At 41.4% G+C, this 16898-nt stretch overlaps 1 protein-coding gene across 6 annotated transcripts in view; it reads right to left on the bottom strand.

Annotated features, from left to right (window-relative positions):
* LOC126081475 (solute carrier family 23 member 1-like) overlaps positions 1 to 16898 on the bottom strand; it is a 65714-nt gene that overhangs the window by 16593 nt on the left and 32223 nt on the right. For 4 of the 6 annotated variants that reach the window (XM_049893373.1, XM_049893371.1, XM_049893370.1 and 1 more), the window contains one exon: positions 502 to 683. The exons of the other annotated variants lie outside the window; for them this stretch is intronic. In XM_049893373.1, the coding sequence (XP_049749330.1) occupies positions 502 to 683 (182 nt within the window). The remainder of the gene's footprint in view (positions 1 to 501; positions 684 to 16898) is intronic. 6 annotated transcript variants of the gene reach the window in all.

Below are 16898 nucleotides of genomic sequence, written 5' to 3'. Positions count from 1 at the left end.
AAGCTCAGTTGAATGCTTAACACCTCTTCCTCCATGCAGCCTTCCTGATGCCCCCAGCTGGCTATCAAGGCCCCTGAATATGCACAGTGATGCTTCTCACTGTCTCTGGTTTCCTGGCTACTTGCATCCAAGTCTTATCTCCTCCCTAGACTCTGAGTTGCTTGAGAAAAGGGGGCCATGTCTTTGCACCCTTCTCTGGTACCAAGGGTTTCCAAAAATGTGCTCAGTAGAGACCCAGTTGGTAAGGAGCTGGTAGGATCAGCATTTTGTGAACACACTAATTATTCAGATACACTATCTGGAAGTTCTGATAGGATAATAATAACTACCAGTAACAATAAATTATAAGTATCAACTTTAATGCTTTCTAAGATATGATAATATTCATGAAAACATTTATAAACTTCTAGAATTTGACAATATCCAGGACTTATATTAGTCTACTGAATGATCTTCCACCGGGGAGAACTTGAAGGACAGTCTCTCCTGGAGAGTACTTACATTGCAGCTATCCCCCAGTGGTTCCCAGCATCATTGCCTGCAGAATCGAAGAGAGGCAGGGCCACCAGGGAGATGGTTGGAGCAATAGTCAAGGGACCAATAAAGCGCATGAGAAAGCCAATGAGTCCTGAGAAGCCCACCAGCATCTGGACACAGGAGGCCACCATGATAGTGCCCTGCAACTGAAGGGGAGGGTCCTCAGACAACTGCAAGGAGGACCAAGGGCTCCAGCCCAACCCACCATCACCGGCCCACACCTACATCTGGTTTCCCAGGTGTTTTTGTGTTCAGAAGCAGTGCAGGGGCAAAACTGAAGCTCCAAGGAATGGAGAAAAGGAGAGCTCTATCTAATGCCACTCTTCAGTTCAGTTTCCAACTGTCTGTGTATTTTCACCTGTCTGTTGGACACTTTCACTTAATGTGAAGCTTTTCAGAAAGTAGTTTTCAAACGTATTTATTGATCGTAGTGATGGTGATGATAACGCTAGCATCACTCAGTAGTGTATTGAACATGTTGCTGCTTTATTTTTCTCTCTTCTACTTTCTATTACAGTGGTTGATAAACTTTTTCTGTAAGGGACCAGATCATAAATATTTTAGGCTTAGTAGGCCATACAGGTTCTGTTGCAACTTTTCCAGACAGTGTGTGAACAAATAAGCATGGCTGTGTTCCAACAAAACTTTATTTATAGATGCTGAAATTTGAATTCCACATAATCTTGACATGTCATGAAATATTATTCTTCCTTTGGTTTTTTTTTTTTTTAATCCACTGAGGCAGTGGGCAGTGGGCCAGATTTGGTTTGTGGGCTGCAGTTTGCCAACCCGTGGTCTACTGGATTGATTGAGTTTACTTCCCCTTTTTTACTACTTGGTTGTTTCTACTAACTTGGTTGTTTTGTCTCACGTACTTTGGACATGTTATCAGGAGGGATCAGTCCCTGAAGAGGACATCAATCTCAGTAAAGTAGAAGGTCAGCAAAAAAGAGGAAGACCCTCAATGAGATGGACTGACACAGTGGCTCCAACAACAGGCTCAAGCATAACAATGATTGTGAGGCTGGCACAGGACCGGGCAGTGTTTCATTCTGTTGTACATAGGGTCACTATGAGTCGGAACTGACTCAATGGTACCTAACAACAACAATTTGGTTGTTCTACATTCTATTTTTATTCTTTTATAATTTATTCTTAAATCTTTAATACGAATACTTCACTTAACAAAGTCTACAGTTAAATAAAACTTCTAGCCTCCTCCCAAAGAGTGTAATAACCTTAGAAGACTAATTTCTAACACCTTCTTTTGTCGTTCATACTATTGTTGTCAAGTATTTTATTTATTTATTTACCATTTTCCACTCTCATTAGTCATTAGTTTGAATTTTATTATGTTTTCCTACAGTTAATGCTATTTGTTGTTGATGTTAGGTGCCACTGAGTTGGCTCCAACTCATAGCGACTTTATGTATAACAGAATGAAACATGTTAAGGCTTACCTAGATGTTTCCTCTATGTTTCTTTGCTCACTCTTGCTTCTTTGCTACCATTCCTTCATTCGAGATTCAATTTCCTTTTTTTCTGAAGTTATCTTGGTAAGAATCTGTGACTGATAATCTCTCAGTCTTCGTTTACCTGAAAAAGTCTTTGTTTTGCCATCAGTCTTGTATGATATGGAATTCCACAGCTGGGTATAGAATTCTAGGATGATGGTATTTTCTTTTAGCACTTTAAAAATATTATTCCATTGTCTTCTGGCCTCTATTGTTCTTAGTGAGAAGGCTGTTAAATGTCTAATTGCTATTCGTTTTGTAGGTAATTTTTCTCTCTTGTTAAGATTTTCTCTTTGTATTTGGTATTGTAGCCTCATTTTAATGTGTCTAGCTATTGGTTTATTTTTATTTTTTCTACTTGCTGTGCTTTTTTTCAATCTGAGTATTCATATCCTTCATCTGTTGTGGAAGATTATCAGCCATTATCTCTTCGAATATTGGCTTTTCCATTTTCTCTATTATTGCCTTCAGAAATTCCTATTAGATTCAAAATTGAACTCATTATTAAGAAATAGCTTCACATTTCTTAACTCTTTTTCACATTTCCTATCTTTTTATCACTCTTTGCTACATTCTGGATTATTTCCTTTGTTTATCTTTCATATCATTAATCTCTGCTTAGCTGTGTTTAAATGTTGTTTAACCCATTCATTGCATTTTTAAATTTCAATGAGTATACTTTTTTCTTTTTTTAAGTTCTATGGAAACCTAGGTGGCATAGTGGTTAAGTGCTCTGGCTGCTAACCAAAAGATCAGCAGTTCAAATCCATGAGGCATTCCTTGGAAACCCTATGGGGCAGTTCTACTCTGTCCTGTAGGGTTGCTATGAGTCAGAATTGATTCGACAGCAATGACTTTTTAATTTGGTTCTATTTTCAAATCTCCCTGTTCTTACTTTATCTTCTTGTGTATCGTGGTTTCTATTTTTTCTTGATTCTCCTTAATTAGTCTAAACACATTTATTTTATATCCTCTTTCAAATTATGCTATTTCTTGTTGTTTATGCTGACTCTCTGTCATAATATATCATTTCCTTGTGTGAAATTATGAAATTTTTGTTTGTGAGCTCATCTTCAGTGGGATTTCTTTTTCCTGTGGGAGTCTTTTGTGTCCTGGAATGTGAAAGTTTCCTCTTTCTGTGGAAGTTAACACCATTTTCTGCTGTGAGTCACAAGGATTTCCATAACAGGGCCAATTTTTAATATCTCACCTTGAGAATCCTTCCACCATACCCACATGTGTTGCATAGTCAGAGTTTTTGTTTCTCAGGTAAATCTATGTTCCAACATTCCCCAGGCCCCTGGGCAGAATAAAAACTTCCTTATTGATTCTCTGCTGGTAGGTAGAGTTACTATAGGCACATTCTCTGAGGGGGACACTCTTCAGGATCCATCGTGATGATTAAAACCCAGGCTCTAGCCTTTGTTCCTATACCTAGGCCCGATTCCTCACACCATCATCATAAACCTCATAATTCTGGCTAAAATTTCCATTTTTGTTCCTAGAACCTGGAGATTTCCCTTGGTTTTAAGCTCAAGTATGCATTCAAAAACACATTTTATCCAGTATTTTTATGTGTTTGGAAAGCAAGTCAGGTCTATGTTCACTCTAACGACCATGATACTTGCAGCCGATGTTTAATTTGGTTCTATTTTCAAATCTCCCTGTTCTTACTTTATCTTCTTGTGTATCGTGGTTTCTATTTTTTCTTGATTCTCCTTAATTAGTCTAAACACATTTATTTTATATCCTTGCCATCTCTTTCTACAGTACTTTTACTTCTTCTGTTACCATTATTTTCTCAAAACAGAATCACCGTTTGCTTTTCCTTCTCCATTACTTCTCGTATCCAGTAAACAATCACATTCCTATTGGACCTATATACAGGTTGCTTTCTCCTGGGGCTAATACTGTGATGTACAGCTGGTCAGCTGGTCATCAGTGGTTTGCAGCCTTGAGATATGGGTGGGTAAATATAACACAGTGAAACGTGGTGGCTCTCCCCTTAGATCCCAATAGATTGGCCCAGTGGATTAAACCAAATTCAATCGGTCAATAAGTTAATAACTTGCAAGAACTTGGGTTTTGTCACAGCACTGGTGAAAATCATTGGACCAGCAGAGGGAGCCAAAATGCCACAGAGAAGACTTCTGGGCTTGGGGTCTCTGTGTTGAACCCTTGGAGGCTCTGTGGGAAAAGGAGTGGAGAGAGCACTGCCTTAAACCTGTTGCTGTCGAGTCAATTTCAATTCATAGCAACCATATAGGACAAAATACAACTGCCCTCGTAGCGTTCCCAAGGCTATAAATCTTTTTTTTCCAAAATTTTATTTTGTTGCTGTTGAGAATATAATACAGCAAAACATATACCAACTCAACAGTTTCTACATGTACAATTAAATGACATTGATTACATTCTTTGAGTTGTGCAAGCATTCTCACCCTCCTTTTCTGAGTTGTTCCTCCCCCATTAACATAAACTCACTGCCCCCTAAGATTCCTATCTAATCTTTCTAGTTGCTGTTGTCAATTTGATCTCCCATAGACAGTTCTTTAAAAAGTACATGCTCAAGGCAGACCTTCTTTACTAGTTAAGCTAAACTATTATTTAGTTTTAATGATTTTAGGAGATATTTTTGGCTTAAGGTTTAAAGATTATCTCAGGGCAATAGTTGCAGGGGTTCATCCACCCTCCATGGCTCCAGAAAGTCTAGAGTCCATGAGAACTTGAAATTCCATCTTTCATTTTCTCCCTTTTGATCAGGATTCTTCTATGAAGTCTTTGATCAAAATGTTCAGTTCTGGTAGCCGGGCACCATCCAGTTCTTCTGGTCTCATGCAAAGGAGGTAGTTGTTCGTGGAGGCAATTAGCCACATGTTTTAGTCATCTCATGCTGCCATAACAGAAATACCATAAGTGGATGGCTTTAACAAAGAGAAATTTATTTTCTCACAGTAAAGTAAGCTAAAAGTTCTAATTCAAGGCATCAGCTCCAGGGGAAGTCTTTCTGTCTCTGTTGGCTCTGGAAGAAGGTTCTTGTCCTCAATCTTACCATGGTCGAGGAGCTTGTCAGGTGTAGGGACCCCCGGTCCAAAGGATACACTTTGCTCACAGTGCTGCCTTCTTGGTGGTACAAAGTCCTCAACTCTCTTCTTGATTCCCTTTCCTTTTATCTCTTAAGAGAGATAAAAGGTGGTGCAGGCCACACCCCAGGGAAACTCCCTTTACCTTGGATCAGGGAGGTCATCTAAGTAAGGGTGGTGTTAGAATCCCACCCTCATCCTCTCAACATAAAATTACAATCTCAAAATGGAGGACAACCACAGGATACTGGGAATCATGGCCTAACCAAGTTGATACACACGTTTTTAGGGGGACGTGATTCAATCCATGACACCACACATTCTGTACCCTCCTCCTATTCCCGATTCACTTTCTTCTGTTGCTCCAGGTGAATAGACTCCAATTGTTGTGCCTTGGTGGCTCAAGGCTGTAAATCTTGATGGAAGCAGTCTGTCACATCTTTCTCCCATAGAGTGGCTGATGGGTCTGAGCTGCCAACCTACCAATTAGTAGGAGAGCACTTTAATCACTGCACCACTGGTGCTTCTTGGGGGTGCTGGGAGAAAACAGTGGAGACGGCACTGCGTTTGATCTGGGCAAGAGGAACGCCTGCCCTAGGCCCATGTTTTAGAGCAGGGGTCGGCAAACTTCTAGAAAAGGCTAGATACTAAACGTTTTCATTTTTGTGGGCCACATGTAGTTTCTATCATATATTCTTCCTTTTTTAACAACCTTTTAAAAATGTACAGACCACACCCATGAGGGACACACTCCTCAGAACCATCAACCATACGAGACCAAAAGGGCAGCATTTGCCCAAGAAGGAAGTTCAGAAGGCAGAAAGAGGCAGAAGAGATGAGCGAATGGAAACAGGGAACCCAGGGAGGAAGTGGGTAGAGTGCTGTCACATTGAGGGGATCGCGACCAACGTCAAGAAACAAAATGTGTATAAAGTATTGACTGGGAAACTAATTTGCTCTGTAAATTTTCACCCAAACCACAATAAAGGTTCATAAATAAATAAATAATGTGAAACCCATTCTTCGTTTGTGGGCAGTAAAAGAAAGGCCACTGGCTGGATTTGGCCCAAGAGCCATAGTTTGCTGACTCCTGTTTTAGAAGCCTCCATATATCACAAACATAAAAACAAATGGTAAATTTATCCAGGAAAACATGGGTGTCTCTGTCACTTGGGGTTCACTCTCAGCACGGGCACAGCATGACCTGTAACCCTAAGCATCCACTCTCACTAGGAATGCTGTACAGGCCCCAGGGAAAATCTTTTTCGTAAATCTCGCCAATGTCCCTGAAATACAAGGCAGCTTCTTGTGAATGCAGGGAAGGCTTGTGAGGTGTGTCTTTGCCAGTGTTGGAGGCAGGCACTCATTAGGGCACAAAAAGGAAAGACGACAACTTCTGAGAACCTTCCTCGTAGGCAGTATGAAGGCAACAGACTCTTGCATGAGGAAGCATACTTTCCCATGAGGGCTGAGTGAAAGGGAAACCCGGTCCCTGGCATCTAGAAACCCTGATTCTTGTTCCTTGCTCAGTTTTAATTAAAACCTTTGGATTTACCAAAGCCAAGTATAGGTTCCCTGGTGGCACAGTGGTTAAGCACTTGGCTGCTAACGGAAATGTTGGCAGTTTGAACCCACCAGACCTAGCAACCTGCTTCTTTAGTAACCAGTGGGAAAGTTCTACTCTGTCCTATAGGGTAGCTATGAGTCGGAATCAACTTGACAGCAATGAGTTTGGTTTGGGTTGAAGTACCACACACACACACACACACACACACACATGCTGTGATTCCTTCTACTGATAACATAATATGAGTCGGCATCACTGGGGAAGAAGGGCGTTCTGACTTGGAAGAGGTGGCTCAGAACAAGGCAGTCTGAGATTGGCCGGTCAACCTGATGAAAGTCCACACTCACCACTTGACAAAGGAAACTCTTGGGTGTACCTTGGGCTGAAGCTATATGGAACAGTCCTTTAAAGACTAAAAATCTCTGCTAAATCTGGGTCCACCTAAAGGTAAAAAAAATGTCACGGAGTCTTGATGAGGCTGTTGAGCACACTTACATTGGGGTGTACTTTTGGACTATGTATCAGAGTCCTGGCCTGCACAAAAAGGCTGGTTTTGAAAAGGGAGAAGAACAGCAGAAGGTTTTGGCTGCTGGAAGTGTCAGGGATGAGTGTAGGCTGGATAGGGCCTGACTCTGGGAGGGCTTCAGAGCTTCCTGGGGGCTTTTGGTGCAGCTGTGACCCGAGGCAGCTACTCACTACTCTCTCATTGACAGACAATTAAATATCTGGTCTGCTACTGGACACTGGCCACGATTATACCCCTAGTAAATGACACCAAATAACTCTAAGATCAGACCCCAATCACGTCTGTGTGATGTCAGAAAGACTTTCCAATTAAGAAAGGACATCAGCAAAATTTGCTGATTAATGGGAAATGATTATATTCAGGAACAGAAAACGCAGTTACATAGGAGGGCTCAGAGGATCTGGGAGGAAGTGGCAGCTCTTCTTCCCGGGGGGTGAACACTACTCAACAGTCTAATCTAACTGTGACAACAGAGACGTGGGCCCCCATTGTATGAGTCTTTGAATTCAAAAGCACTGGTTGGAGGCTTACTGAAGGATGGGACTGGCAGAGCTAGCGATCTGCCCAGCCAATAGAAGTACCTCGCAAAAGAAGCAAGGCAAGTCTAAGTTGGCCAATGGGCTGAGTTATGTGTGGTGTGGCTAATGGTGCACACCCAAACACCCGCGATAATCCCCTTATGACTATGTAGATTCTTGTGCTGTAGCCAATGGGCTAGCTGCTAAGTCTGGCAAGTGTGTTGACCAGGCTTTACTTAAATTACGCTTTTCAGATAACAGGACTTTATAGTCAAATCTCAGATACCACCGTTGGTATTGATACTCCTTAGTCTTAAAAAGAGGAAGGAAGTATGGTTTTGAATATAATCACTAGGGTCCACGAGATGACACTGTGGGCAACAATCTGAGTGCGCTGGCTCACATCACACTCCCCAGTTCCTCCTGCAGTCACTTGTGTTGCCCAGGACTGTCCAGATGGCCAACAGCAATAAGCACAGGTGTCTTTGATGGGAGGACAGACCTTGAGGGCACATACATGGGAGGCACAGAGCAGGCAGGTTACTGACACTGGACATATGTAGACCATGGAAGGTTGTAGGTTTGTTTGTTTGTTTTTTTAGAACTGGTAATGGCAGTGGCAGTATATGGACAGGAAACTGCCAGAAACTCAATCTGGATTCTGAAGGGGACATGGAATGAGGGATATCATTGCTGATGTCAGATGGATCTTGTCTGAAAGCAGAGAATACCAGAAAGATGTTTACCTGTGTTTTATTGACTATACAAAGGCACTTGACTGTGTGGATCATAACAAATTATGGATAACATTGTGAAGAACAGGAATTCCAGAACACTTCATTGTGCTCATGAGGAACCTATCCATAGACCAAGAGGCAGTTGTTCAAACAGAACAGGGGGATACTGCATGTTTTAAAATCAGGAAAGGTGTGCGTTAGGGTTGTATCTTTTTACCATACTTATTCAACCTGTATGCGGAGCAAATAATCCAAGAAGCTGGACTATATGAAGAAGAAAGTGGCACTAGGATTGGAGGGAGACTTATTAACAACCTGTGATATGCAAATGACACAACCTTGCTTGCTGAAAGTGAAGAGGACTTGAAGCACTTACTGATGAAAATCAAAGACTACAGCCTTCAGTATAGATTACACCACAACATAAAGAAAACAAAAATCCTCACAACTGGACCAATTAGCAACATCATAAAAAACAGACAAAAGACTGAAGTTGTCAGGGATTTCCTTTTACTTGGATCCACAATCAACACTCATGGAAACAGCAGTCAAGAAATCAAACGATGCATTACACTGGGCAAATCTGCGGCAAAAGACCTCTTTAAAGTGTTAAAAAAGCAAAGACATCACTTTGAGGACCAAGGTATGCCTGACCCAAGCCATGGTGTTTTCAATCACCTCATATGCATGCAAAAGCTGGACAACAAATAAAGGAGACAGAAGAAGAATTGATGCCTTTGAATTATGCTGTTGGTGAATAATATTGAATGAACTGTCAGAAGAATGGACAAATCTGTCTTGAAAGTACAGCCAGAAAGTTCCTCAGAAGTGGAGATGGTAAGACTTCGTCTCATGTACTTTGGATATGTCATTAGGATGGACCAGTCCCTGGAGAAGGACATCACACTTGGTAAAGTAGAGGGTCAGTGAAAAAGAGGAAGACCCTTGTCATGGATTTAATTTCATTCCCCAAAAATATGTGTCAACTTGGTTTGGCCGTGATTCCTGCTATTTTGTGGTTGTCCTTCATTTTGTGGTTGTTATAATTTTCCTATGTGTTATAAATCCTAATCTCTGCCTGTGGTCAATGAGGCAAGGTTAGATTAGGTTAAAGAGGATTAGGGTGGGATGTAACACCCTTACTCAGGTCACCTCCCTGATCCAATTTAAAGGGACTTTCCCTTGGATGTGGCCTGCATCACCTTTTATCTTACAAGAAATAAAAGAAAAGGGAAGCGAGCAGAAAGTTGGGGACTTCATATCACCAGGAAAGCAACACCGAGAATAGGCCACGTTCTTTGGACCTGAGGTTCCTGCACAGAGAAGCTCCTAGACCACGGAAAGATTGATGACAAGGACCTTCCTCCAGAGACCACAGACAGAAAACCTTCCCCTGGAGCTGATGCCCTGAATTTGGCATCTCCTAGGCTGTGAGTTTCTTTTAGGCTGTGAGAGAACAAATTTCTCTTTGTTTAAAGCCATCCACTTGTGGTATTTCTGTTATAGCAGCACTAGATGACTAAGACAACCCTCAGCAAGATGGATTGACACAGTGGCTGCAGCAATGGGCTTAAACATAGCAACTATTGTGAGAATGGTGTGAGACCGGACACTGTTTTGTTCTGTTGTATATAAGTTCGCTATGAGTTGGAGCTGAGTCAATGACACCTAACAACAAACAATGGTAATGGTACTTTACCTACCCTGCAAATGAGGTCCTGGCCCAGACTACTATAAAAAGACTGGCCGCCCAGATTGTCCACCAAAACTAAGACCGACTTATCTATCGACAGCTCAGGGATCACTCTTTACTGTGTGAACAGAGCAGGGGGTGAAATACATATCACCTCCCCCAAAGCCGTGGAATGACTGAAAAATTAGAAAGTGTGCTTGAAGCTACAAACTGTGGGTAACCAGGGCCCAAGGGCTGGCTTTGCAGGATAGGATAGTGTAAGATAAAGTTAACACTGGGGACGCGAGGGTGAGTCACCAGTCAATTGATTTCTAAGGGTAGATTCAGAAATGAGGGCCTAGGGAATGCCTGATAGAATGTAGGCTCCATGAGGCTGGGGCATTCGTTTTGTATCCCATGCACCTAGAACAGTGCCAGGCACTTATTGTTGTTGTTGTTGTGTGCCGTCCAGTCAATTCTGACTCACAGACACGTATTAGATAGTCAATATTTAATGAAGGAGGGAGGAAGAAAGTAAGGAAGGAAGAAGGAAGGGAAAGAAGGAAATAACTCATATCACAATGTACCTGTGACTGCCCATCATAACCAGTGCTCCTCTTCCGTACTACAGTGCTGTCACTGGAAAAAGCTGTGCTGTCAAAGACTCCATTTCCCAGCCTTCTCGTATCTACGTTGGCCACATAAGAAGTCTTCGTCCATGAAATGTGAGTGGAAGTAACGTGTATGACTTCCAGGCAAGATGGTTAAGAAGTAGGTGCATCTTCTCCTACTCCTTCCCCTTCTACCAGCTTAATGCAGATCAGAACATGACTTTGGAAGCCACGTGCTGAAGATGCCAGAGCCACAGATGAAAGAAGCCTGGATCCCTGACTCACCACTTGGAGCAGAGCTGATCAGGAACATCTGACAGAAATATATTTTATGATTGAATTCTTATACATTTGGGTGTTTGTTGGTTATAGCCACTAGCTTTCCTGAGCTAATATAACACCTAACTGTCAATATCTTTTCAGCTCAAACCCTATTTTCCCAGGTCCAGGGATGCGATTGTGTTCTTATCTAAGGCAGGAATAATAGAATATCAATTTACCTGAATGTAATTGCTGGAATTCAGATGGTATTTATAGACTGGATTGGCAACTCTGGTATTACAGGATCCATACTACCCAGTGGAGAGTATTTCCCTGTGACAATATACTTGTGAAATCATTTGAAGGTACCTTAAGAAGGATACAAGCGGTGGGTTTGGCAGTATTACTTTTGCTGCCAACTATTTGAAGAATAGCAAAGAAAGACTCAAAGCCCTCGATAGGAGCAAGGCAGTGGGCTAAAAAGGGCCCCAATGGGGAAAAAGGAAGATGATGGAAGAAAGAATTGGAGCCACCAGATAACTTATATAGCAAATGACCCTACCTTTGCCCTTTACATTTAAAGCAAGTTGGAAATGGGAAAATTATTTCTTAGCACTATTTCTAGGTAAGTCTTCAGTCTGCAATAAGGGATGCAGACATCAGGACTGATTCTTCTAAACTGAAATACATCTAATGCTGTTGTTTTAATAAATTTGGACTCAGAGTGAACACTGTGAATGTAGCCAGTTTCTAATGTGATGTGAGCTCATAAGAACAGGAGTTGATGCTTGAACTCTAGTGTTAGATTAAGATGAGTTATGGACTAAAGGACCTCCTGGGTCACATCCATGGGTAGCCTGGGATGAAAATCATGGACATGATAGTCTCTAACAAAATCTATATTGGGACATGGAACTCACGAGCTAATGTGGTAAGCATAGAAAAAATTTATCCCAGGGGATCAAGTATAACTACAAGTGGAAGAAGGATAAATCATCATTCAATAGCATCATTTAAAAAATGATACAGACTTATCACCATGCAGTCACCAGAATGGCTAAAATGCAAAAGATAGAAAATATTGGTGAGAATATGGGGCGATTGGAACTCACACACACTGCTGGGAGGGGTGTAAATCAGAACAACCACTTTGGAAAACTATCTGGTAATGTCTACTGAAGCTGAATGGATGTATACCCTGTGGCTCAGCAATTCCACTCCTAGACAAGTACACAAATATTCATAGCAGCACTATTTCTAACAGTCACCCCCTTTAACTGGAAACCACCTTTAAACACATAGTTTGGGTAACCACAGAATAGATAAATAAATTGCAGTTATGTAGGGGAACACTACCCTCGCCCTAGCTCTAACCCTAACCCTTCTTCTGACGGCAGTAGGCCCCCTGGATTGGAAGGCACTCAAAATACGACTAGGGAAGAGCTGCCTCCTCAAAATAGACTCGGCCTTAATGACGTGGATGAAGTCAAGCTTTTGGTACCTTCATTTGCTGATGTGGCATGACTCAAAATGAAAAGAAACAGCTGGAAACATCCATTAACAATCAGAATGTGGAATGTATGAAGTATGAATCTAGGAAAATTGGAAATCATCAAAAATTACATGGAACACATGAAGATCAACATCCTAGGCATTAGTGAGCTGAAATGGAAAGGTATTGGTTATTTTGAATTGGACAATCATATGGTCTACTATGCCGGGAACGACAACTTGGAGAGGAATGCTGTTGCATTCATCATCAAAAAGAAACATTTCAAGATCTGTCCTGAAATACAACAATGTCAGTGATAGGGTAATATCCATATGCCTACAAGGAAGACCAGTTAATATGACTATTGTTCAAATTTATGCACCAACCACTAAGGCCAAAGATGAAGAAATTGAAGATTTTTACCAGCTTCTGCAGTCTGAAATTGATTGAACATGCAATCAGGATGCATTGATAATCACTGGAGATTGAAATTCGGAAGTTGGAAACAAAGAAGGATCAGTAGTTGGAAAATATGGCCTTGGTGATAGAAACAACACCGGAGATTGAGTGAAAGAATTTTGCAAGGCCAACAATTTTTTCATTGCAAATACCTTTTTCAACAACATAAACGGTGACTATACACATGGACCTCACTAGATGGAATACACAGGAATCAAATCCACTACATATCTGGAGACGAGGGAAAAGCTCAATATCATCAGTCAGAACAAGGCTGGGGCCGACTGCGGGACAGACCATCAATTGCTCATATAAAAGTTCAAGTTGAAACTGAAGAAAATTAGAACAAGCCAACGAGGGCGAAAGTATGACCTTGAGTATATCCCACCTGAATTTAGAGACCATCTCAAGAATAGATTTGATACATTGAACACTGATGACTGAAGACTGGGGAAGTTGTGGAATGACATCAAAGACATCATACATGAAGAAAGCAAGAGGTCATGAAAAAGACAAGAAAGACATAAAAGACCAAAATGAATGTCAGAAGGGACTCTGAAACTTGCTTTTGGATGTTGAGTAGCTAGTGAAGAATATTGAATGTACCACGGACTGCCAAAAGAATGAACAAATCTGTCTTGGAAGAAGTACAATCAGAATGCTACTTAGAAGCAAGGCTGGCGAGACTACTATGTCTTACATACTTTGGGCATGTTATCAGGAGGGATCAGTCCCTGGAGAAGGACATCATGCTTGATAAAGTACACAGTCAGGAAAGAAGAGGGAGACCCTCAATGAGATGGATCGACACAGTGGCTGCAGCAATGGTCTGAAGCATAATGATTGTGAGCATGGTGCAGGACTGGGCAATGTTTCATTCTGTAGTACGCAGGGTCACCATGAGTCATAACCAATTCAACAGCACCTAACAACAACACAACAACAGGGGAACACTCTTCAGCAAAGAGAATGAATGATCTACCACTATACATACCAATATGTACGAGTCTTGCAAACATAATGTTGAACGAAAGTAAAAAAAAAAAAAAGAAAGTAGCAGGACACAAATGAGTATGTACTGTGTGGCTCCATATATAAAGTTCAAAAACAGGCAAAACTAATCTATGGTGTTACAAGTCAGAATCGAGGTTACCCTTCGGGGAGCGGCGACTGGAGGAAGACGTGGGGGCTTCTGGGGTAGTGGTAATAGTCTGTTTCTCTGTCTGGTGGTTAAATTCAGCTTATATTGAGTTCTTTTCCATAAATTTCTATTAAGTTTGTTAAAATTAAATAAAAAGTTTATTTTAAAAGGTTCAAATTCAAACTTTGGAAGGAGTGGTAAGAAAAATAAAACTAGAGCTGTTTTACATGAAGAAAGTAAGAGGTCATTGAAAATACAGGAAAGAAAGAAAGAAAAAACCAAGGTGGATGTCAGAGGAGACTCTGAAACTTGCTCTCGAAAATAAAGCAGCTAAAGCATAATGAAGAAATGACGAAGTAAAAGAACTGAACAGAATATTTCAAAGGGCAGCTTGAGAAGACAAAGTATTATAATGACGTGTGTGAAAAGCTGGAGGTAGAAAACCAAAAGGCAAGAACAAGTTCAGCATTTCTCAGGCTGAAAGAACTGAAGAAACAGTTCAAGCTTCGAGGTGCAGTAGTGAAGGATTCTATGGGGAAAATATTAAACGATGCAGGAAGCATCAAAAGAAAATGGAAGGAATACACAGAGTCATTACACAAAAAGAATTAGTCGACTTTCAACCATTTCAAAAGGTAGCCTATGATGAGGAACTGACAGTCCTGAAGGAAGTCCAAGCTGCACTGAAGGCATTGGCGAAGGGCAACACTCCAGGAATTGATGGAATATCAATTGAGATGTTTCAACAAACGAATGCAGTGCCGGAAGTGCTCACTTGTCTATGCCAAGAAATTTGGAAGGCAGCTACCTGGCCAACCGAGTGGAAGAAATCCGTATTTATGCCCGTTCCCAAGAAAGGTGATCCAACTGAATGTGGAAGTTATCGAACAATATTATTAATATTGCACGCAAGCAAAATTTTGCTAAAGATTATTCAAAAGCGGCTGCAGCAGTATATTAACAGGGAACTGCCAGAAATTCAGGCTGAATTCAGAAGAGGATGTGGAACCAGGGATATCATTGCTGATGTCAGATGGATCCAGGCTGAAAGCAGAGAATACCAGAAGTACATTTAAAAATATGTTTTATTGGCTATGCAAAGGTGTCCGACTGTGTGGATCATAACAAATTATGGATAACATTGAGAAGAAAGGAAATTCCAGAATACTTAATTGTGCGCATGAGGAACCTGTACATAGATCAAGAAGCATTTGTTCAGACAGAACAAGAGGATACTGACTGGTTTAAAGTCAGGAAAGGTGTGCGTCAGGGTTGTATTCTTTCACCATACCTATTCAGTCTGTACGTTGAGCAAATAATCCAAGAAGCTGGACTATATGAAGAAGAATGTGGAATCCGGATTGGAGGAAGACTCATTAACAACTTGTGTTACAAAGATGACACAACCTTGTTTGCTGAAAGTGAAGAGGACTTGAAGCACTTACTGATGAAGATCAAAGACTACAGTCTTCAGTATGAATTACACCTTGACATAAAGAAAACAAAAATCCTTACAACTGGACCAATAAGGCACATCATGATAAACAGAGAAAATATTGAGGTTGTCAAGGATTTCATTTTTTGGATCCACAACCAATACCCATGGAAGCAGCAGTCAAGAAATCAAAAGACACATCACATTGAGCAAATCTGCTGCAAAAGACCTCTTTAAAATGTTGAAAAGCAAAGATGTCACCTTGAAGACTAAGGTGCGCCTGACCCAAGCCATGGTATTTTCAATCACATCATATGCATGTGAAAGCTGGACAATGAATAAGGAAGATCGAAGAAGAATTGACGTCTTTGAATTGTGGTATTGGTGAAGAATATTGAATATACCATGGACTGCCAAAAGAATGAACAAATTTGTTTCAGAAGAAGTACAACCAGAACACTCCTTAGAAGCAAGGATGGCGAGACTGCATCTTACATACTTTGGACATGTTGTCAGGAGGGATCAGACCCTGGAGAAGAACATCATGCTTGGTAAAGTACAGGGACAGCAGAAAAGAGGAAGACCCTCAACGAGATAGATTGACACAGTGGATGCAACAATGGGCTTAAGCATAAAAACGATTGTGAGGATGCCACAGGACCAGGTATTGTTTCCTTCTGCAGTATACAAGGTGTCTATGAGTCGGAAGAGACTCAATGACACCGAACAACAACAGAGCTGTATTAGCAAACATGTAGTAGTATTGCTATGCGTTTAGACGTTTGTTGGCTCAATTCCTTCTCTCTGGTCAAATACACGCAGGAATGGGAATCTCCCTGAGGAGTTTCATCCGTCTTCAATCTTTCCTGGTGTTTCATGGACAGGGCATGTGACAGTTGTCACAGCATTGAGGCTCTGAAGATGCTGAGCATGGGCCATGGACAGTTGCAGGCTGGACCACGGTGTTCTCAGGCTTGCTAGCAATGCTCCCAGGGAAATCTAGGGAACCAACCCTGCCTCTGTCCAGAGTCCTGAGTTCAGGAATGTCCTTGGTCCAGTTTTCATGAGCTTTCATTGTACTGGAGCCCTCTTATCACACTGTGCCATGTAAGGCTGCCCTGCGCCGAAGGAGGGCTCCCTGGCAGAGCTCCAGCCCACAGGCAGTGCTGCTCTGGGCATGGTTTTGAAGGTCGAGCTGAAGGGAGAAGGTTGGGCTTCTTAAAGATCTCAAGTGATTAATGGAGAGAGGCTGAAAACATTCCCTTTGAGAACAGCAACAAAACAAGGACGCCCTTTATTACCAGTCCTATTTAACATTGTGTTGGAAGTCCTAGCTAGAGCAATA

This window comes from Elephas maximus, chromosome 8 (assembly GCF_024166365.1).
Source record: "Elephas maximus indicus isolate mEleMax1 chromosome 8, mEleMax1 primary haplotype, whole genome shotgun sequence".
NCBI classification, from domain to species: Eukaryota; Metazoa; Chordata; class Mammalia; order Proboscidea; family Elephantidae; genus Elephas; species Elephas maximus.
This window is presented reverse-complemented; position numbering and strand designations above follow the sequence as displayed.